At 51.4% G+C, this 20,430-nt stretch overlaps 7 protein-coding genes across 7 annotated transcripts; 3 read left to right on the forward strand and 4 right to left on the reverse strand.

Annotated features, from left to right (window-relative positions):
- Positions 1 to 258: 258 nt before the first annotated feature.
- On the reverse strand, positions 259 to 1,530 carry SFT2 (putative Golgi traffic protein SFT2; the record flags this gene model as incomplete). Its single annotated transcript, XM_041687397.1, has 3 exons — positions 259 to 592; positions 854 to 974; positions 1,302 to 1,530. 3 exons carry the CDS (start codon positions 1,528 to 1,530, stop codon positions 259 to 261), a joined length of 684 nt encoding a protein of 227 aa, XP_041541286.1.
- Positions 1,531 to 6,746: 5,216 nt separating this feature from the next.
- Positions 6,747 to 9,263, forward strand: AKAW2_30840S (uncharacterized protein; the record flags this gene model as incomplete). The annotated part of the gene is made up of 5 exons (XM_041687398.1): positions 6,747 to 6,822; positions 6,910 to 6,916; positions 7,268 to 7,316; positions 8,763 to 9,036; positions 9,184 to 9,263. The coding sequence occupies 5 exons, from the start codon at positions 6,747 to 6,749 to the stop codon at positions 9,261 to 9,263; spliced, it is 486 nt and encodes a 161-aa protein (XP_041541287.1).
- A 250-nt stretch (positions 9,264 to 9,513) lies between these two features.
- On the forward strand, positions 9,514 to 10,992 carry AKAW2_30841S (basic helix-loop-helix domain-containing protein; the record flags this gene model as incomplete). The annotated part of the gene is made up of 1 exon (XM_041687399.1): positions 9,514 to 10,992. The coding sequence occupies one exon, from the start codon at positions 9,514 to 9,516 to the stop codon at positions 10,990 to 10,992; it is 1,479 nt and encodes a 492-aa protein (XP_041541288.1).
- A 1,338-nt stretch (positions 10,993 to 12,330) lies between these two features.
- Positions 12,331 to 13,151, reverse strand: AKAW2_30842A (putative mitochondrial 2-oxodicarboxylate carrier protein; the record flags this gene model as incomplete). The annotated part of the gene is made up of 2 exons (XM_041687400.1): positions 12,331 to 13,042; positions 13,114 to 13,151. 2 exons carry the CDS (start codon positions 13,149 to 13,151, stop codon positions 12,331 to 12,333), a joined length of 750 nt encoding a protein of 249 aa, XP_041541289.1.
- Positions 13,152 to 13,837: 686 nt separating this feature from the next.
- On the reverse strand, positions 13,838 to 15,125 carry AKAW2_30844A (putative GPI anchored protein; the record flags this gene model as incomplete). The annotated part of the gene is made up of 2 exons (XM_041687402.1): positions 13,838 to 14,409; positions 14,474 to 15,125. The coding sequence occupies 2 exons, from the start codon at positions 15,123 to 15,125 to the stop codon at positions 13,838 to 13,840; spliced, it is 1,224 nt and encodes a 407-aa protein (XP_041541290.1).
- Positions 15,126 to 15,957: 832 nt separating this feature from the next.
- On the forward strand, positions 15,958 to 17,372 carry AKAW2_30843S (uncharacterized protein; the record flags this gene model as incomplete). Its single annotated transcript, XM_041687403.1, has 4 exons — positions 15,958 to 16,142; positions 16,205 to 16,536; positions 16,592 to 16,932; positions 16,986 to 17,372. The coding sequence occupies 4 exons, from the start codon at positions 15,958 to 15,960 to the stop codon at positions 17,370 to 17,372; spliced, it is 1,245 nt and encodes a 414-aa protein (XP_041541291.1).
- Positions 17,373 to 17,519: 147 nt separating this feature from the next.
- Positions 17,520 to 19,481, reverse strand: AKAW2_30845A (cytochrome P450; the record flags this gene model as incomplete). Its single annotated transcript, XM_041687404.1, has 5 exons — positions 17,520 to 17,591; positions 17,662 to 18,698; positions 18,754 to 18,940; positions 19,004 to 19,221; positions 19,298 to 19,481. 5 exons carry the CDS (start codon positions 19,479 to 19,481, stop codon positions 17,520 to 17,522), a joined length of 1,698 nt encoding a protein of 565 aa, XP_041541292.1.
- Positions 19,482 to 20,430: the final 949 nt, after the last annotated feature.

A 20,430-nucleotide genomic window follows, 5' to 3' on the forward strand; every position in this document is an offset into this window, starting at 1 on the left:
GTCCAGTACTACCCATCGGGAAGTAGCTGACAAGGTACCAGAGCAGGGCAGCCAGCTGAAACACCGACGAGATGAGCGTCAACAGGGTTGAATGAAGCTAGAGGAGAAAAGACGATTAGCAATTGGTATTCCCACTGGTGTCTTGGTGTGCACGGGCCCGACTGGGGTCTACAGTAGCGCATGCACATCCAACCTGCTACTGTTGCAGGACGATGTGAGAGATCATATTCACGACCGGGGTGGCGGTGCATTATGATGTCATATCGTCGGCTGAAGGCTCCGAGTGTACGCGCACGACCCAGGTATGCAAGATCCTCGAAATCGACAGGTTGGTATGCGATCGCAGAGGCGTACGCTCAGATAGTACAGGCATACACAACATGGTCCGGCAGGGAAGATCCTGGGCAATGTAGCTAGAGCCAAACAAACAGGGGTACTTACTCCGATAGCAAAGTACAAAGTCATGGCGATCGAGCCGAAATAGGCCGCCGTGAAGGGCAGACGTGGTCCCGAGACCAGATGTTTCGCGTAGACCAGGGGTCCCATGAGGACTGCCCATGATAGGAGAAAGAGCAAGGAACCAACCGACCACCTAGTTCAAGAGGTAAAACCGGTTCGATCAGCCACAGATTCACAGGAAGTTCCTTGGCAAACAGTACGGGTGAGGCGTGATGGAGGGTTCAGCACGGACGCTGGAATGCAGTCGGATCGGAGACGCGTGGTGCATAGTCCCCAGCGAGGAGGGCATGACAAGCACTCCACCGCCTCGTGCCCTCCCCCGCGGTGGGTGGGCGAAATAGGGGATGTATTGGGGTTCGATAAAGATCCACGGGGGATCTGTAGAGCAACTTACAGGATGGCAAATTTGCGGGGTTTCAGTGATAGGACCGGGAATAGGAAAAAGCAAAGTAGGAAGCAGACGGCGGCACCAAGGTTGCATGCGATGAAAATGAGCATCCGATCCCATCGACTTACTGTAAAGGGAATTTATGATTAGCATTAGCCAAAAGTTTAAAAAGGGAGGAGGTAGGGCGGCAAGAAGAAAAATAGAAAATGCGTAGAAGCGCAGAAAAAAGGAAAAAGGAACGAAAAATGGAAAATAGGAAAATTAAACGGTGGATGACAAAGTATAGTTCCATAGGTAGATAGAGAGTAGAGTACATCACTCAGCTTTTCCTAAGGCTTCCGTGGAACCCAGACAGATGCAGGAACTGAGTCTCTGTCACCTGGACTGGGCAGTGCAGCAAATCAAGGAAGAAAGCATTTCTACGGAAAATCGGTCATGCGTTCGGAGGACTTACAGGCAAAGAAAGTATCTTCCTCCTCTCGGCGACTTGCGGCGGGTAGGGGAGCTCCTGGAGCTTCATGAGTGGGCAGTTGCAGATAGCCCTCCCCTTGACCAAATGGATTCCAAGACTGTAACCGTGAGAGGATAGGCGTATTCGACGAGTTATTGCGAGTGGAGAGATCCGGGTCTCGTCGCGACCAACCCAGGGAGTTGACCGAATCGCGGAATGAATTGGTGGCCATGATTGCTATTCGCTTCTGTGCCGGGGCTAGTTACACCCTGGGTGAAGAGGGGAAGGGTGAACGAGATGAAAGCAAGATATTTGCCTTCGGACAATGTTGCTACCGGGGTTGGTGTACACTACCAGTCGACCACTGGAAGCGCGACACTGCGGTGACAAGGTGAGAAAGGCTCTGCAGGGACTATGCACGACGGAAACCAATATGTGCGTGCAGATGATCTGCAGATATCAATGATGGAGGGGGGGAAAGACGACGGCGAGAGAGTAACCGGCGGTGATAGGATCGAACTAAAGCGGGCCAGATGACTGTTGCGCAACCGGACTAGACTCCCGAGGAGCTTGGGCACGGGACAAACCTAGCGTCCGCTAATAGAAACTTCGGACGTTGGTGGTCCACTGGTGTCTTCTCAGAGTGAAGCTGATAAGCTTGTGATCGCCCTCCTGCCCGATTCGTAAAAGTCGTGTTATCGATAGTAACCTGTCACCAAAGGGGACTGCGCCTCCTGGAGGTAGTCGGCCTATTCTTAGAGGAGGAAATTGCGAGTGCTCCTAGCAGTAGCGCAGACTGAAACAGTATCTCCGAACGGCCGATGTAACAGTTCTAATAACCCAGTGTGTCCCACGAGCTGTAAATCGGGGGTTTAGTCTCCCACCCCGGCGCAAGGAATGCAGAGATCGAACGGCCAATTACCCAGCCGGGAGAGGAGCTGCGCCGACCGGAGAATGAGAGGGAGGGTGGAGGAAGCTGCAAGATGATGACGATGACGATGACGATAATGGGGGTAGAGAGAGAGCGAGGATGGTAGCTGGCGTAACGCTGGGGCCACCCTAAATTCAAGACAGAGATCGGCTCTACACAGGCTGCAAGATTAGCCAGTCGTCATCTGACTTGGGAGGATAAAAGGAGGAGGAGGAGGAGGAGGAGGTCGAGCAAAAGACGAGAGGGGAAGTCAAAGGAGGGGGGGAGGATATGTGGGTGTGGGTGTGTGTGTGTGGGTGGGCGTTGAGCAGGTGGTCATGATGAGTGTAGGCAGAACAAGGCACGTAGCCAGAACACCACCACTACCACCACTACCACCACCACCATTACCAGTTAGAGAGATAGAGAGAATACGGTCACATACCAAAGCTCACAGAAACTGATACTATCTCCAAAACGCAAAAGGATGATTGAGTGTGGTTGTCAACAATGGGGGAGCCTCTTTACCCACGGGTGTCGCGATAATTATCGGGGGATGATTGCTTTCCAGCACCAGCACCGCCCATAATCGCCGTCGCAGTTGGAATGGGAGTTCGTCCCTTTCCTGCAAAGCTGGGGTGGGTTACCCCAACAGCCAATCAGCAGCCTCATTCACAGAGACGGTGTCCCGGTGACGGATCTAAACCCAAAACGAGCTGGTGACCCCAGCTGAGCAGTTGCTCGACCAATCACCGCTTGAGATGGCGCCATGGCGGACAGCCTCGATACAATTCATTGGCTGGTTTGAAGACCATGGGGAGAGTTCGGCCACACCGCCCATGGGGGGTTAAAACCGTTTGGCGCCTGTTCCGCTGACCAGGTCGCGTCCTTACCATACCGAAACATACTTACTTCCCACTGCTACTAGTAGTAGTACTAGCGCTACTAGTAGATACAGACAGTAATTACATGACTAGTCATCTGTAATTGGTGCCTATCTCCAAGAGCAACCAAAAAAACCTGTTCAGGATTGTGAAGGTGCGTTGCTCCCTCATGGTTGGCTTCTCAGCTCGTCGAATGAGAAGCCGAGAGACTGTGGTTAGACGAGTGGCGCCCTGGAACCCCTTCCGGCTGGCTTCTTTCCTAGTCCAGTCGATCCTGGTTAGAGCAGCCGGGGATGCAGAAGCCTACTTAGACCTCAGTACAATCTCCTCCTATCCATGGTGTGTCTGCATTAAAATGCTTATCATGGCCGATAGCTTCTTAGTTGGGTTGCATCAGGCAACTCCAGGGAGAGACATGTTACGTACAATCGCTGCGTAAAACTGGCTAAAGTCAAAAAACCAGAAGCGAATGATTTACCTTTGCACAGTCCCGTAAATCTCCCATATGCGAGCTTTTGTCTCTTTTAGGCGATAGTAAACTAGCGTCGAGATCAAACGGAACGGTGTTGCCCGCCGGATAATTAACCCCGCCAGAGTCTGAATATTTTCCTGTTGCTACTTTAGAGGAATTCCTCAGCTTGAATTGAAAATTCCTGTATCTTTTGCTCTTTCTGTCTCTCTGATAGTAAAACTTTAATTCCTGGCCGGGTAGGAAGCTGTTCTGATCCCCATTAGCGTCACAAGTTACTGGATGGATGATGAACTCTCTCGCCTGCATATCATACGCAGCTAGTAGCTACTGCATCCTAATAGCACCTGCACGTACAAGAGAGTCGGCGGCCAAGCATAGGGGCCGACCAGCTCTTGCCTTCGCCATGACCAACCATCAAGATACATACGTAGTGAGAACTCCCTTGCAGTAACCGTGGATATCGGCCATGCCCTCCGAACCTTGACGGGACGGGACGGGCACGATTTGCGGGAACCAATGCTATTCCTTCATTAGGCTTCCACTTCTGGTGCTGTACCGGGCTTATCTGTTGATTCCGCATTCGGCAGAATCGACCGGACTTGTGGTCTGATACCGGTCATCCATTATCATCATTCCACCAGCAGCTGTATGTACGATGGTGTCATCGTTGGGAATGGCGGCGCCAGGTCGCATACCAGATTATTGTCCGCTGGGGGGTAAGTCTACATAACGATCGGTGCAGGAATTCAGGTCAGTGGGTGTGGTTCATGGTGTAGCTGGTCAGGTTGTGACATACCACCTATCGTGTCTGCGGCACTTCGAACCAGGGTTGACAGGCTAATCTCTGCTGGTGGCTTCTTTCGGGCTATCAGGACTCCCCGATTGATTTGATGCTGCAAGGTGATTGGCAATTTACTTTTGACAGCATTCCAGACGCAGCTCAATTGTTTTCCCACTCGCCGGATCATAAGGCTCCCCACATTCCTGGTGGCTTGTATTTCAAATCATCGAGCATGAAAAGCCAAAAGGCAAATGGTGGAATGAATGGAATTAAATCTTGTCGCGACGCGCGGGTGCGCATAGGGAAGCGCTTTTTATGAAGACTGCTCGGAATAACGCGAGAAGAATGAAGCTACAACCCCAAGTGCAGGAAAAAGGAGAAAACAATAGGAAATTAAACCAGCTCCCGCGCTTGGGACGCCGTCGCATTGCACCAACCCCACCCCATAATTCAAAGTAGAAGCCTATCAGATGGCACAAGCTGGCGCACTCTTTCTCGGGAGGCGACAGGATGCACGGTGTCACGGACCGCCTTCTGTGTCAGCCCCAACCTGGAGACGCTCGGACGCCGAGGTGTCTCTTCTGGAAGCCTGACTGCTTCTTCCTAAGGTTCCCAAGGAGGCGGTTCCATGCTCATCTTCGTACTCGAGGTGGACGTGCGCAAATAAGATGAGAAGGAGGGTCTCAATATGCGAAGGAAGCCGACCTTACTAGCCTGACGATACCGTATCCCGGGCAGGTGCCCGGTGTGTGTCTCTCTCCCCAAGATAATGGTGGATGTATACCTCCTAGATACGAGCGGTATGTATGCCTGGAGCTAAACCTAGTGCGATGGACATCGTATTGTGTTCCATGGTAAAGGCGGTGTTTTGTGCCGCTCGTCGGTCCTATTAGCGTGCAGCGATCTTGAACATGATCATCCAGAAGCCTGGGTAGTAAGTAATAGTAGTAGTGATGAACAGAGGTAACCTGGACAGATATCGAAGTTGCTGAACAGAAGGAGATCGTTTCCCTCAATTTCCTTACCACATGGTACGCCACGATCACTCATCCCTTCCCCGATACCCGCCATGAAGCACTCCGGCGGAGAGCCTGGGGAAATAATGATCAAAATTAAAATTACCGATAATCTATTTTGAAACAATTAATCCAACCTGAGGAACCCCTCAGTACATTAGCAGTATACTATGATGTCATCGTTCCCTTTTCAAAATTAGAATTGAAAAAGCAAAACCATGATTTTCCAAATCTCACGCTCCATGGTCATTAGTCCGCCCGTCAGGATGAATGATCTGGTATGCTTGGGGCTTGCCCAGCCTGGCATCTGATACATTCCCGAGTGGGTTCCTAAAATCGAGGGTAAGGAAGTATAGCAGGCTGGCTGCTCCTATAGTAGGCTGGCTGCTCCTATAGTAGGCGTCGGGGTTGTAAGTCCGACGGCGATAATGATTGCTGTCTTTAGCGCCCTTTTTGGTTTAATACGATGGAAGTATATGGCGCAACGAGATACTTTGTAAGAAATAGCAACCAACCAGAATCCAACCTGGGATAAGATGAGTGATAATAAACCGGATAACTAACATCTTGCCATGGGGATAACACCCCTCCCCCTCCCAAAGGCTGACCTCGAGTGAGTCATTCTAGTCTCTCTCTTTTTATTTTTCGTTTAATTATTTCTTGAACCTGGCAAAAAAGGGACAGGTGACAAATATAGTAGTACCTGGATGCTCATGGGATTGAGAGGGGAGGTTAACCTCCCCCATCCGGACGGTGCTACCCTCCTTGATGGATGCTTTTCTGACCGTCTCTCCTACACCTACTTTACCCTACTTACAGTACACCCCTCCTGCCCACCAACCACACGCCCCCCTTTCTTCTGCTTGTATTGGTCTCATCCCCCTCCATCTTCACATACTTAGCTTCCCACGCCTTAGCTTCATCGCCACCAAGACTTGCCTTTCCCTTCCCTCCTTTTCATTAATTAATAAATTGTATTCATTCTTCTTGTAATTTTGTTTTGCCCGTTATTTTAGTGTTGCTTCCCGTTTCTGATTATTCGTTTTTCTGTTTTGGAAAATAAATGATATTAATTTAATTCCCACACCCTCTACACCAAGCTGAAGAACCGGTTTACGCATGTAATCCCCGTAGATGCTTTGTTAAGCCTCGTCGATTGAGGATCGACGCCCTGCATGACCTTGACCGTGATATATCAAATGAGAGGCTGTGAAGAACGCCGCGAGAGTCTTTTAAAGTCCCCCTCATCCCCTCGTCTCTTCAAACCTGGGTGTTCTGTTTCGTTTTGATCTTATCTGGAATACTACTACCACTACTACCGATCATACCATCTACCACCTTGAGTCTTGGAATCCCGTCGACAGAAGCTGGGACTTCTTTATTTGATGATTGTTGCGTCGCCCGGCTGCGCCGCATTGACTCTCGCGCGAATTGCCTGTTTACGGTCACCGTCGCTCAAGGGTAGTTCCCAGTAACTTGACAGTACAGTCTCTCCGAGTCGTCGCTGAGCACGAACCCCTCACTGTTGCGACATCTCACACCCAACAGGGCACAAGTAAGTAATCACAGCTAAATACCTTGTCATTTCCTTTGCCCCGGCCCCCTTCCATACTTTTTTTCGCATATAAGCCCCTCCTGCCGCTGAGATAAGGCGGCTGGCTTCATAAGCGCTTTCATTGTTACTCCCTTCTCTTGTTTGCTTTTTCATTTCTGCCTGGTCTCTGGACGCCTTGAGCCTCACCTCTGTCTACCTCTGTTACTCTTCCTCCTTCTTTTCATCACTTACCTCCGCGGGGCCATCCCTTCTACTATTACACTGTGCGTCTATGACTGTTGCGCCATCAACTGCACTATTTCTGTCACTGCAACCTGAAGGATATGACTAATACTAATACCTCTTGTGCAGGTCTGTGAAGAACATCGCTCATACATCACCCTGGACACATCTAAACCTAGTAAGTTAGTTTTTCTACAATTTCGCATATCATTCTTTGAGTTCGCGATTCTTTTTGCCCTGCACCATGTTCCTTTGAAGCCTGGTCGCACCGGGGATTGAGGATCCCGTTTGGAAAAATGCAAGCAAGCCTGAACACACTCTACATCCGATGACGGAGGAAGCAAAGCCAAAAGAAGGAGGGGTATGGGTTACTCCTCATCCCTCCAGGATGTGATATCCGGCAGAGATATTGCCGGGGTTGTCATGCCTTCAACCGAGCTGTGGTCTGGGAAGAGCAATAAGCGACGGTTGCAGCACAGCGCCGTTGGATTTCAACCCCTGCATGCTCTCTCGGCGGGGGAGGGTAATACCCACTGATCGCGGGTCGGAGGTCGAACAGTTCGCGGGAAGACAGTGAGCAGGCGCCTATGAGATGCTCCAATTTGCTCCGACATCCCCAAGGGGTTGAGTTACCGCGGGGCAACCTTGGAAGGCTCATTCTTGTCTCACGGACCCCGAGTCGGAGAGCGCTTCCCGGTTGGACTAAAAGCGGGGAGGCGGTAATCGGCGAGAAAAGAAAAAGAGGGGAGAGGGGAGGAAGAGAGACATTCTGCATCATCGTCGTGATTATTGTCACACACAGTCACATACGCCATGTCTATGTCTCGCTTAACAACATCCCCAGGGCACGCCGAGAGGAAAGGGGAACCACGGGGAGGCCGAGGGGGTGGGATGCGCAGCGGGTGGCAGATTTCCGGGGCAAATCGATGGCATCTCCACACTTTTCACACTTTCCACTGCCACGCCCGCATACTGCCACCACTGACCGCTTACCCCCAGCAGTCCCACCGCCCGGGGAATGCTCAACACGATCGGTTTTGCCTCTCTCTCTTCCCTCTTTAGTTGCCCCCCCCCACGGTGCCTGTTTCACTTTCAGCCCATCAAGTGCATCCATCCATCCACATTCATCTCTCGCCTCCTCCACTCCCTTCCCCTCTTCCCATCCCAGATTCTCCCAGCTTCTGTCGCATATACCCCAGACCCAACTCGCATCATCATCATCAAGACAGCAATTCTCAGGAAGCGCGCTTTCCATTCCCCCCCACTCTCAACCTCCCCCGGTGTGCAAGTACAAGACTCCATCTCATCTCATCTTGTTCGTTCCCGTGGATCTTCCTCACTATCAACTGTGACCGGCTCCGACTGCTCTTATCGCTTCCCTTTTCCCTTCCCTTTTTGCCCTTTTCCCCTCCCCCATTGTTCCAGCCCATCGCCTCCGCGGCCCCATCTGGCCGCCTTTTCACGCTCTCACTCTCTCTTTCTGTCTCCCCGTTATTTTACCTCGCTTATGGCCACGCAATTCTGTTTCCCTCTTTGACCTCTTTTTCCTACTCTCTATATTCTTATTTCCCCAGCTGCTACTTTCCCCATTTTCCGGTCGCTTACCACAGACCTCATTGCGCAGTCTGATCTTCCTCTGTGCGGTTCGCAATCAACGAGGCAGCCTATTGGGTTTCGGACTCCGCCCACGATAGTGGCATTTTCCGAGGCGTCCGCTTTCGAATCTTACCTTTCCACCACAACTTCGCCCACCGCGACCAGTCAAATCCGATCGCGAACTACCCCTCGCATACGCCTTGAACTCATCCCGGGTTCAGCACCAATCGTATCTTTGCCTCATCCAGGAAGCGTCTACCGCGCAGTTTCTTGCTCGTCAAGTAGACATTCCCACTCTTCTGGTTGGTAACTCCGTACCTTCCCTGTTTTGTGGTGGTCTGAGCCACCTCCTGTCTCTCTTCTCCCTGAAATTAGATCGTGGCTCACTGTAGTGTCGCCTTCTCTCTCTGTTTGATTGAGCGCTAACGGGCACTTGTCCGATCTGTCAGATTTTGTCCTCGCCACCCTCGCAACTTGCCCGAACTCGTTGATGAGTTTAACTCACCGCTTCTATCACCGGACCTCTTGACTATTTTGCGAAGAGGCTCAACCTTCACACGCGGAGCATTTCTCGCTCCAAATTCAGCTTGGGGTTTACTGTCTTTGAACCCCATAGTCCCACAAGCATCAGCGAGTTCGATCCTGAACTGTAAGACCCCCTTGGAAGACGCTGTCGGCGTTCTGCCTGAGTGCTTGCTTAGGCTCGCTGGAAACTGGCGGAAGCGAGCATTCTCATCACGAACAAACCTGACAAACGCAGCAGTGATCAGTAATCCTTCATGATGTCACAGTCGAACTATATGTCCAATCAGTTTGGCAACCCCAACGAGGGGGTTGACCCGTCGGAGCTTAGTATGCAGAACGGTGGATTCATGTCCTACCCATTTACGTCGCAGCAGAACTTCAACTTTGGAAACTCGGGTATTGATACAGATGAGTTGTTGGACCTGGAAATCAACGGACAGAATGGCATGCAGCAGAACTTTCTCCAGGACCAGCATTCGGGTGCCGGAATTTCCATGAGTCATCCGGGGCAGATGTCTCAGATGTACTCTAACACGCCGGATGGAGCTCCCATGAACAGCCCGTTCATGCACAGTTTTAACTATGATCACTTTCGTTCCATGAACCAAAACGGCCAGCCCGGCTCTCATCTGCAGAGTGGATCCCAGTTCGAACAGAGTTATCTGGCCTCCAAAGGCCGCCCGAGTTTGCAGGCAGTGGACCGCGCTTCGCTCGATGCGCGCAGTCCGATGACTCCGAAGACCCCGGCCCTTGGTGCATTGACCCTGGGAACCCCAGAATCTGGAAGTTTTCCTACGCAGCCCATCCGGACTGGCCTGCAGCATCGCCACCAGAAGACACTGTCTAACCAGTGGGACGGTACGCCAGGGAGTGCCCATTCTTTCGTGGAGTCCCCAATCTCCTCGCCCGGCCACCCCCACCACGCGGGAATCTCGGAGATCCTCAAGTCTGGTAAACATGCTTCCTTGCCGGCCAAGGTTGATACGCACATGCCAGGCAGTGCCCAGGACCTAGAATCCCAAGAGGCCAAGCGACGCCGTCGGCGGGCCTCCCATAACCTGGTCGAGCGCCGGCGACGGGACAACATCAACGAGCGCATCCAGGATCTTTCCCACCTCGTTCCCCAGCATCGCTTGGAGGATGACAAAGTCCGGAAGCAGCTTGTCAACAACACAGCAATGTCTGCCACTGGAGCCACCCCCAATGCCGCGACGTCTTTGCTGGCTGGAGGCAATGGTCGCCGGGCCACTGCGGGTAACATTACGATGGGTCTGCCAATCGAGGAGAAAGAGAAGGGCCCGAACAAGGGCGACATCCTGAACGGTGCCGTAGGCTGGATGCGTGACCTAATGTGGGCCCTACATGTTAAGCTCCAGCAGGAATCGGAGCTGGCTGAAATCATCAGCAACTTGGGTGGAACTTGGCCATTCGAGCAGACCGAAGAAGAGAAGCGGATGAGAACGGAGATTCTCGATGCTTTGGAGAAGAACGACCCTAGTTCGTTTACTTATAGCAGGGCACCCGGAAGCGGGCTGCGAGTACCGAAGCATACGAACATGGCAGGGGACTCTGTGGCTGGCAATGGGGCTTTGAGCCCCCAGAGCCTGAGCCCCCCGTTTAACGGCAACGGCGGTAGCAATGGAGGCTCCGGGCAGGCTCAGTACTGGAGCAGCTCGGGTCACGCGGGCATGAGCTTCAAGGAGGAAGACGAGTATGCGATGGAGATGAATTAGATACATTTCCATTGACTATCGCTCGAGCTCTCATTTCTTCAAACGAACGCATGTCATGAGCTATTGCATACAAGGGCGTCAAACGGACGGGTAGTTGACCGGCGTACACGGAAGCCTTATCATGCCATCGAGGCTAAAGGGCCAGTTGAACTTTCTTTTCGTCAGTTGTTTGATACTCCTCGCGTGTGGGTCTCGCTATACTTGCCTGGGATTGGCCGTCTCGGATTCTTATTGTCTTTATCTTTATTCATTTCCTAATATCTGGTGGGACTTTACTTGTTGAGTTGAGTGTCTATGTGCTTGTCTTTTGAATTTCCAGCTAGCTATCTTGGGTTGCACGTCTCTTGTTGTTCTTTTGCGCATAATGGTGAGCAAGGTCGGAACACGACATGTCTTGCGTCATTTGGCTTCTTTCCCTTTTACATCGATACCCTTTTCCCATTGTCCCGGTTTCACAGTTTTCAACTTTCCTACTTCATCCTTAATATCCTTTTGGCTATTTTGACCCCATTTCGGATGTCATTTACGGCTGCTATCTCTTTTCGATTTAAATTACATAGCATGATTCATTGATACAATGGTGCATTCGGTGCATGCAACTTTACTCTCTACTCAATGCTCATTCTCCTACAATTTACAATGGAAATCACTTAAATCATTGGCCCTGCCACAGGCGATCGAAGCCTAGGAATCAGCAGTAGATGGATCACCACGTGTCCTGCACGCTATCGAACAGGCACATGGAGTGTTCTAGACCCTATTCCCTAAGAGTCTAACCAGCAAATGATAGTAGTCCAAGGGTATCTGATGTTTATCGTAGCGCCCGCCATCATGCAGTTCCCCGGGGACGATGATTGCCCGACTACTGTAGGTACCAATCCTGGTGAGACCAGGATGGACCCATTCCATGGGTCCAACCATACATACGTACGTACATACATTAGACAGACATATCACATGCATTTCTTTCTTTTCCTCATTTCTTACTTGCTTATTCTCACGCTGTGCATACAGCTAGCCACTTTTGCATGGTACCTACATACATAGTACATGAATAGTATGGATCTAATAGCACTCAATATATGCCTGTATCTACAGTACTATCTCAAAAGCAAATATTGGAAAGGAAAGGAAAGGGGAAAAAAAAGGGGGAATACTTTCAAATCCAACATGAAATGAACAACATCAAACAGACCCTTCATACTCTCTGTCGCGCTTTCTCTTTTTCTCTGTCCCGTCTATTTCTATTTCTCTCCCCCTATCTCTAGTAAAGTAGAAATATAGAAACTAAACAAGAAAGAATTCATTCCAAAAACAAGGGGGGTAAGGAGGAGGATCTTACTCGCCCCTCATGTTCCTAAAGAAGTCCATGACTCCCGTAAACACAACAAGAAGGATACCACCACCAGGGCCCAATCTCAGCACCTTGGGCAAGAATCCCTTATACAAAGCAGCGAATCCTTCCTCCTTCATGACAGTTCCGACGGCAGGCCAAGCCCAGTTGTACTTGGGCACTTGGCCGGGAACCTTGGAGGTGTTTTGAATACGGGACTTGACGACGTCCATGGGCGTGTTGAGAATCGTACCGGCCGTACCACCGATCGTACCCGCGATCAAATCATTGCGTGTCTGCTGGCTCTTGTTGCCCGGCTCGACGGCAGGGAGCTGCGCGCGCACCTGGAAGATACAGCCGAAGTAACCCGAGTTCCAGAGAATGTGGCGCCACAGGGTGGATTCCAGACCGTTGTACATAGCGAGGGGTCCCTCCGCGGCGACGATCTTCTTCACGACGTCCAGCATGCCGTTGTATTTACCGGCCGAGGCGCGGTCCTGCAGACGGATCTTGACCAGCTCGAAGGGCACGACGACGAACGACTCGGTCGCTCCCGCCGTCGCTCCGGTCAGGATCGCCAGTGACTGTGTTTGCTTCTCGGCGCCGAACAGGTTGCGGTAGAAGGCGCCCCAGCTGTCGTTGGCGGCGAACTTGGTCGCGCGCTTGGGCGCTTCCATCAGGATGGGGGCGGAGATACCGCGGTACAGGCGGGAGAAGCTGTTATGGGGAGAGGTGGGTTAGTTCTGGTTGTGAGGGGGTGGTTGGGGGAAGGGAGTTGGTTGGCGTACCCCTCGTTCTTGACGATCTTGCGCAGGCAGTCGAACATGCCATTGTAGTATTCCTCACCGGCGACCGCGGTACCCTTCTGGAGTTGACTGAGGGTGGGATAGATTAGTGGGTGGTTGCAATTGGGGAGAGATAAGAGAGGTAGAGCTTACACTCGAGTCTTGACCACGTCCAAGGGGTACCTGGGGGGAAGGGAATTAGTACTGGCTGCTTGGAGTACGTCGATTGAGGGTGGGAAATGCGCACATAACCAGAATCTATGGCAGAGTTAGTCGCGTGCTCCGGTGAACTGGCAGCGGGATCACACCATACGTACCTCGGACACACCGGCGACGGCACCGGCAATGAATTGGTAGCCGAAGGGCAAGGGCTTCTGGGTGTCGTTGTTCGACATGGTGATGAATTGGCCAAAAGTAGGCGTGCAGACGAAACAACAGACGGGGAAGACGAGTCGGGAGAGGGGAAGAAAAGAAGAAGAAAGAGGGAAGAAGTGATGGAGAATGAGATTATCGAGGGAGGAGGCCGCAGTCGGAGAGGGTCGGGGACTCACCGGGACGTCGCCCGATCGGGTAAAATGCCGCCCCACGTGCCGCCCCACGGGGCTTTTTGACGCTTACTTATACCTGCCACCGCATTCATCGCTTTCGTTATCACATTGTCATTGTCATTGTCATTATCATTTCGCTATGCATGCTCTCATGTGATCTACGTATCGAATCATTTCTATCATAACGCCAGGGCCACCATCATACCCATGCCCATCACCCCCCACTGCTGCCGCAATTGATCACTCCCACTAGTGGCCTGCTCCTTGGCCACGGTCTCCGTCGCCGTTGACACTGCCGTACAGCTGGCCCCGCACTGGTATCCCGACGGACAACAACCTCCCCCGACGGATTGGGCGCAGCTGAACCAGCCAGTTGCGCATCGCCCGGGCGTGCTTGTTGTGGTTGTGGATGCCGTCGTCGTGGCCACAGGGACTACAATTGTTACTCCGTCGCTAGTGAGGGTCGTCGAGGGCGTTGCCGGGCAGGACGTCGTGTCACAATCGCGGCCAGTTCGGCAGCATCCTCCATGATAGACGGCAGAGCAGGCGTAGAACCCGGTTGGACAGACCGATGCCGTACTGGTAGTTGTGGTTGTCTTGGAGTTCGTGGAGGTAGATACAGTGGTAGGTCGAGACGGAGGCACCAGATCACCCGTGGTTTGCGTCGCAGTGGTTTTAGGGATGGTGTGTGTGGATGTCGATAGCATGACGGTTGAGCTTACCGTGATCGTGATTGTGAAGACACGCATACCTGAGCTGTTAGCCACAATGGCGATATAGAGTAGGGGGATCCTCAGTTGATGCAGGTTACTTACATCCCCCGGTGACACATTCGTACCCTGGGATACAGCATCCACCACCCAGAGACGACGAACAGCTAGAGTATCCGTCCTGGCACGATCCAATTGTTCCCGAGCACGTCTCTCCTTTCGGACAACAGCCTACGTCACCAGATCCTGTGTCGTTGACCAGAACGCACGTGTCGCTTGTACTGCAGCAGCTTTCGGGCCGATCTATCGATGAGCATCCGTAGGTGCCGGAAGGACATTTGAATTCTCGCCGAAGAAGCGGTGAGAAATGTTCACTCCACCCGCGCCGTTCGACCTCAAGGTCGCTCGGGTAGGAGGGTCGAAAGGGATACGAGCGAGGTTGAAGGTCGACCTTCTCGGTTGTGTCGAGACCATAAGGCTGTGCTTGCGATGAAGAATCACTGACGTTTGATGTGTTGCTTGTTGTATAGGCTTCGTCGAACAGCCAGTAGTCGAGGAAGAATTTCTCGCCCTCATCGTCGGTCATCTTATGGACTCCGCGAACAGGCTTCTGAGATAGGTATGACTCGATAAGAGCATTGTGCTGGACGATCGAATCCGTATCCTGGGAGTCATTGGGAATAGAGACATTGCTTGCAAGGGCTTGTCCCGCGATGGATGGGCCGAGGATGCAGGCCAGCAAAGGTATTGACAACATGAGGTCGTAGTGTCTAGGACTGAGTCATAGTCAGCGTACAAAACCTTCCTAGGAATGAAGTCGCACATACACAAGTAGTATATAAATATTATCGTCTCCCGAAAGGACGTTATCGGAAGAGCTCCGTGATAAGTCGACCGACAAGGTGACAAAATGTAAACGACCGGGATCAACTGCAGATCATACCGGCACTAAATACACGAAGCACTAAGCATGAAACTAACAGTCGGGGGGCAACCGACTCTCTCCTCTCTGCCCAAAGACAGTGTGGCTGGGAAAGAGTGGGAACAACAATTAACAAGGCGACGGGGGGTGCCTCCACTGGTCCCAATCGGGAAATAATGCCAATCCGGTGCAAATAAATGGATACCTGATTGTGCCGGCAGTATCCTACATTCACCGCTTTGCGTCATGGCGGTGGGCCCCTCCGTTCCATGGGAATCAAAAAAGTGGAGAGAGAGAGTCTCAGCTCTAATTCCATCTTGACAGCTGCCCGTCCACGGATCAGCTTCTCATTGGATGATGGAGAAAAGTTGACTGTTGGAAATCTGGAGAATGCAACTGTTGGTCGAACTAACTATAGAAAGGAGTGAGGAGGGCTGAGAAGGTGCGCGGGTAATGGAGAGCAATATAGTTCCAACATAACCCATGTTACTCCCTGCACAGCGCCATCTACTGGCGTCCCGATTAGTGGGAGGGCGCTTGCTGCTCACAATGGCAGGGATTGCTACCCCCCATCTCAACCCAGCAATGGTTCTTTTAACGCGGCCTGTCCCCCTCGACTTTTTCTCTCATTTCATCTTCTCTCTCATCATCTCTCCCATTCTCAATCATGGAAGATTCATCGTTCGAATACCCCAGCGACATTCTCTACACCCAGGAGCCTCTCTCGGGATACAAGTTTGGCGGATATCATCCCGTCCGTATCGGTGATACTTTCAAAGATAACCGCTACACTATACATCACAAACTCACGTGGGGAGGTTTCTCCACCGTCTGGCTTGCCCATGACAATTTGTGCGTCACAAATGCCCTCTCTTGCCCCATCCTACATGATTCATCACTGATAGCTGAAATAGGCGACACCGATGGGTCTCCTTGAAGATCAAAACCGCAGACACTTCGTACAGTTCTCAAGAGCTCCTAAACCTCCAGCAATTGGAGAAGATTGCCGCTCCGGACGATCTCTCGTCCAAGTACATTCTCCACCTGCTGGACGCTTTCATCCAGCCCGGCCCCAACGGCATTCACCAATGCCTGGTGTTCGAGCTGATCGGTCCTACCATCGATCGCATCATCACTGACTACCGTGAGCTTTCGGATTCTCTTGATCCGCAGACCATTCTCCGCTTGTCGAGACAGCTCCTCAAGGCTATCGAATTGGTCCATAATGCCGGGGTGGGGCAGATAGGTAAGCTCCTACTTCTAATCAAGCTTTGAGTATTTCCTTTATTAAGTCGAACCAGACATCAGCGGCAGAAATATCGTCTTCAGCGGTAGGAACCTGTCCTATGCATCGGAGAAGATCATCTTTGCGGTCTTTGGCTCGCCCGAGCACGAACCAGTGACCCACCTCGATGGCACTCCGCTGCACAAAGGCTTCCCAGCGGCTCTGTTTGGACCGGTGAGTTGGGAGGACTGGCTAGAGGAGTTTGCCGAGGAGCTCCGCATCTTCGACCTCGGAGAGGGCTTTGCACAAGAAGAGAAGTCGAGGATACTCGCGCAACCGGGTCCTTCGCGGGCTCCAGAGCTGATTTTCACGGGGAGGTCTGATCACAGGACTGATCTATGGCATACGGGCTGCATGGTAAGTGGATCGTCAAGATAAACCCCCGAAAAAATAATACTGATGAATGGCAGCTGTTCTTCTTTGTGTTCGGAACATACCCTTTTGACTCCGATGTAGAAGATATGGTAGTGGTCGAGCAGATGATTGACCTCCTGGGTGAGTTACCCCAGGAATGGCAACCTACCTGGGACCGTATGCGCGCGGAAGCTGGCGATATGATGGATTTCCAAGGTAAGATCTTACAACCACTACTTAATAATGCACCTCTTCATCAGCATGCTGATCTCCAAATAATAGGTGACGAGGTCTTCACCCTGGAGGACCGCTTCGATAAGGAAGTGGCCGAGCCAGAGCTCGCTCCTCTTATCCCGATCATCCGAGCAATGCTGGAGTTTCGGCCTTCGGAGCGCATTACAGCTCCGCAAGCCCTTGGTCTTTTAGGAAGTCAGGGACAGTGAACGAAGTCATGAATTTGAGTTAGCTAGGCAATTTAGCATTTGCTGCAGAGAAGAGAATATATATACGTTTTGGTAGTTTATACAATGATTGGTAGTAATCAAGAAGAGCATCCATCTGCTAATAGCACCCATCTGCAGTTCTAAGAATTAGGTGGCTCTCTCAGCAAGATGAACTTTCACCACCGTCCCATCAATAGGCTTCGCGGTGACCTGCATAGTCTAGAAATTCCAAAAAAGTAAGCCACCCTTCTATCAACTTGAAGGAGAAAATCAAGGGAAGAAAACTTACATTAAACAATTCCGTCTCCACCTCATACTGCCCCTTAGCAGCATCCAAGATAGGCGCCCCAGTCGCATCCCGCGCAAGAGCGCCCACCCCCACCTTCTCGAAATCAAAGCGCCGAACCGTACACGCCAGGATTACCCGGGCCTCCAGGTTGGCTAGCTCTTGACCAATACAGTTGCGCGGGCCGCGCTCGAACGGTCTCCACGCGCTGGCGGGAACATGGGCGCTTGCGACCGAACCATCTCCATCCCCCTGATTCTCCGCGCTATCCGGGATCAGTCCTAGACCGGTATCTGTGTTTCCCAGCCACCGCTCTGGAATAAATTCATCTTTTGTCGGTCCGTACACTTTCTCCTCACGATGGACGAGTGTCGCGTTGAGGTAGATGACCACTCCGTCTAGGCAGAGCGTCTTTCCGTCTGGTAATTGCACGTTGAAGCCTGAGCCCGAGGGCATGTATCTCGCTGATCCGGATGGAGGGTACAGTCGCAGGATTTCCTTGATCACAGCGGAAGTATAGGACATTCGCTTCAGGAGTTCTTCTCCGCCCGGGGCAAGGAGCTTCTCTTGCACGGCTGCGGGGGATGGATCTGGGCCGAAGAGGTCGTCGAGTTCGCGGCGAACTTTATCCAGCACGCGTGGGGTGCGACTGAGGATATAGAAGGTCCACTGCAATACGACACTGGTGGTATCGTGACCGGCGAAAAGGAAGCTTTTGAGCTGGTCGCATGTTTCCTGGATGACTTGGGTATTTAGTTGGTCGATGTCCTGTAAACTCAGGGAGAGAACACTCCGGGAGCGCTTCTCCGTCGACTTGGACTTGAGCTCAGCAAACTTCAGTTTGATGTGTTCGGCTATCAGCTGATCAATGCGTCGAGACAGAGTTCGACGCCGCCAGTTAAGGCGGGGTTCCAACCAGTCCCATTGCACGCTGCTGCCTCTACGGTATGTGGTCGTTAGCTCACGGTAGAGACGAACGAGCTCATCCTGTTTGCTGCGGTCGATCTGGGCATGGAAGTCTTTGTCCATAGTTACTGCGCCTGGGGGATAGTTAGATCGAAGAGCGTGCAACGTAAGAGTAAGTGTGTGGCCTACCGATAATATCAAAGGTAAGACTGACGCATCGCTCGTCGAGAGAGAATTCCTCTCCACTACGAGCGTACCCGTCAAGAATATCAGTGAATTGAATCGCCTTGTCCAAGATACATGGCAGCAAGGTAATGAGGTGCTGAGGCGCAAATCCGGGGTTGAACCGCTTGCGTAGACCCTTCCAGTGCTCTCCCTGGTGACATAGGTTATCTTAAAAAAAATGGTATACAAATCAAGAATACGAGTGAAGGCTTACCTGCTGCGTAATGATGGAGTGCGGTCCCAACAAAGGCTCCAGCGCACCCATGGTGGGCGATTTCTTCATACTATACGGAAAGCTTTTAGAGCTCCGGGCAATTTGTTCTGCGACCTCATGGTTCCCGACCACACACAGCCGAAACTGTACAGGACGGAGATCATAGAGAACGAGAGGAGGATTCCCCAGATGTTCCTGGATTTCTTGAAACACGATGTCTGATTGACAGTGATATCGGTCAACTATACCCATCCTATTTTCAAGAGGACGACGAGGACTTTGATTCTTTCATACCGATGTGCCTTCTCTCCTCACCTCGGGCAATAAACTCGTGGAGCGCTTTCATGTGGCCCCAGATGAGGGAGGGAGGGAGTTGCGGCCAGTCGGCATACTTCTGGAAGCGGGAGTAGCGGATCCGGCTTATGAAGTAAGAAACCCCTAGAGGCAGGAGGATTAGGAGGATAGTTTGGACGAACATGATGGTTGCTTCATGCTAGTCCACCGACAGGCGTGTTTTCAGGCTGTCTAGATCGACATGAGATGAAAATGGAAGTCAGATGGGGAAATAAATGGGGTTCGGGAACGAGAAATTTTTCTTGCTTCTGTTAAGAGTTCCACTTGCCCATGGGGTTTGTTCCCGTGCCCGAGTTTAGTTGGTGGATGAACAATCATTCCGATAAGCTTATCGCTTCTAACTAGTTTTCTACTAGTGTTCCACCATTACTACCCTGGATTACAACCTGGCTTCATACAGAACACGTTTATTGGGCTTATGTGAGTAACCTCAACAAATATGATTGGAAGGATCGTCTTGAGCAGGTGAGCATGATTCCGCTCAGTTGCATCGGGATTTAAATCTTGCATGAGGCCGCTGCAACCGCCCGCCACGTGGTCGTGTTCAATTGACTGGGAATAAAAGCAACATTGGTAAGATGCATTCGGCATAACCTGGGATATAATCATAATAGGTAGAAAAGGTCCATGCAAGTAGATGGATTGAAAGATGCGGGGGTGTGTAACTATTCATATACAACATCATCTTACATTCCGGCCCAAGACCTGAACTATGTAACTAGTACTTGGCTTTGGGCCTCATACTCAGTATTGAATACCTTTTGGCAAAACAAAATATAGAAGGACCTTCCATCAAAAAGCAACAGTAAGCCAGCCGGTAGTTGATTCAAAGGCTTCGAGTAACAATAAATTTGTGGGAAACTTTATTTATGGGTTATTGTATTGTGTTCCCAATTGAGCCAATCTGACCCAAAGGTCACCAGTTTTTCTTGTATTTAGATTATGCAGTGCCTCTAGTGTTTATAATACCATGTAATCAATACCTTTCAGTAACTTTCGTTATATCATCATGTCTCATGCTGACCATGACTCAAAGTGAAACTAAAACGGTTTGTCTCAAACCAACAGAGACG

This window comes from Aspergillus luchuensis, chromosome 3 (assembly GCF_016861625.1).
Source record: "Aspergillus luchuensis IFO 4308 DNA, chromosome 3, nearly complete sequence".
Classification (NCBI taxonomy): Eukaryota; Fungi; Ascomycota; class Eurotiomycetes; order Eurotiales; family Aspergillaceae; genus Aspergillus; species Aspergillus luchuensis.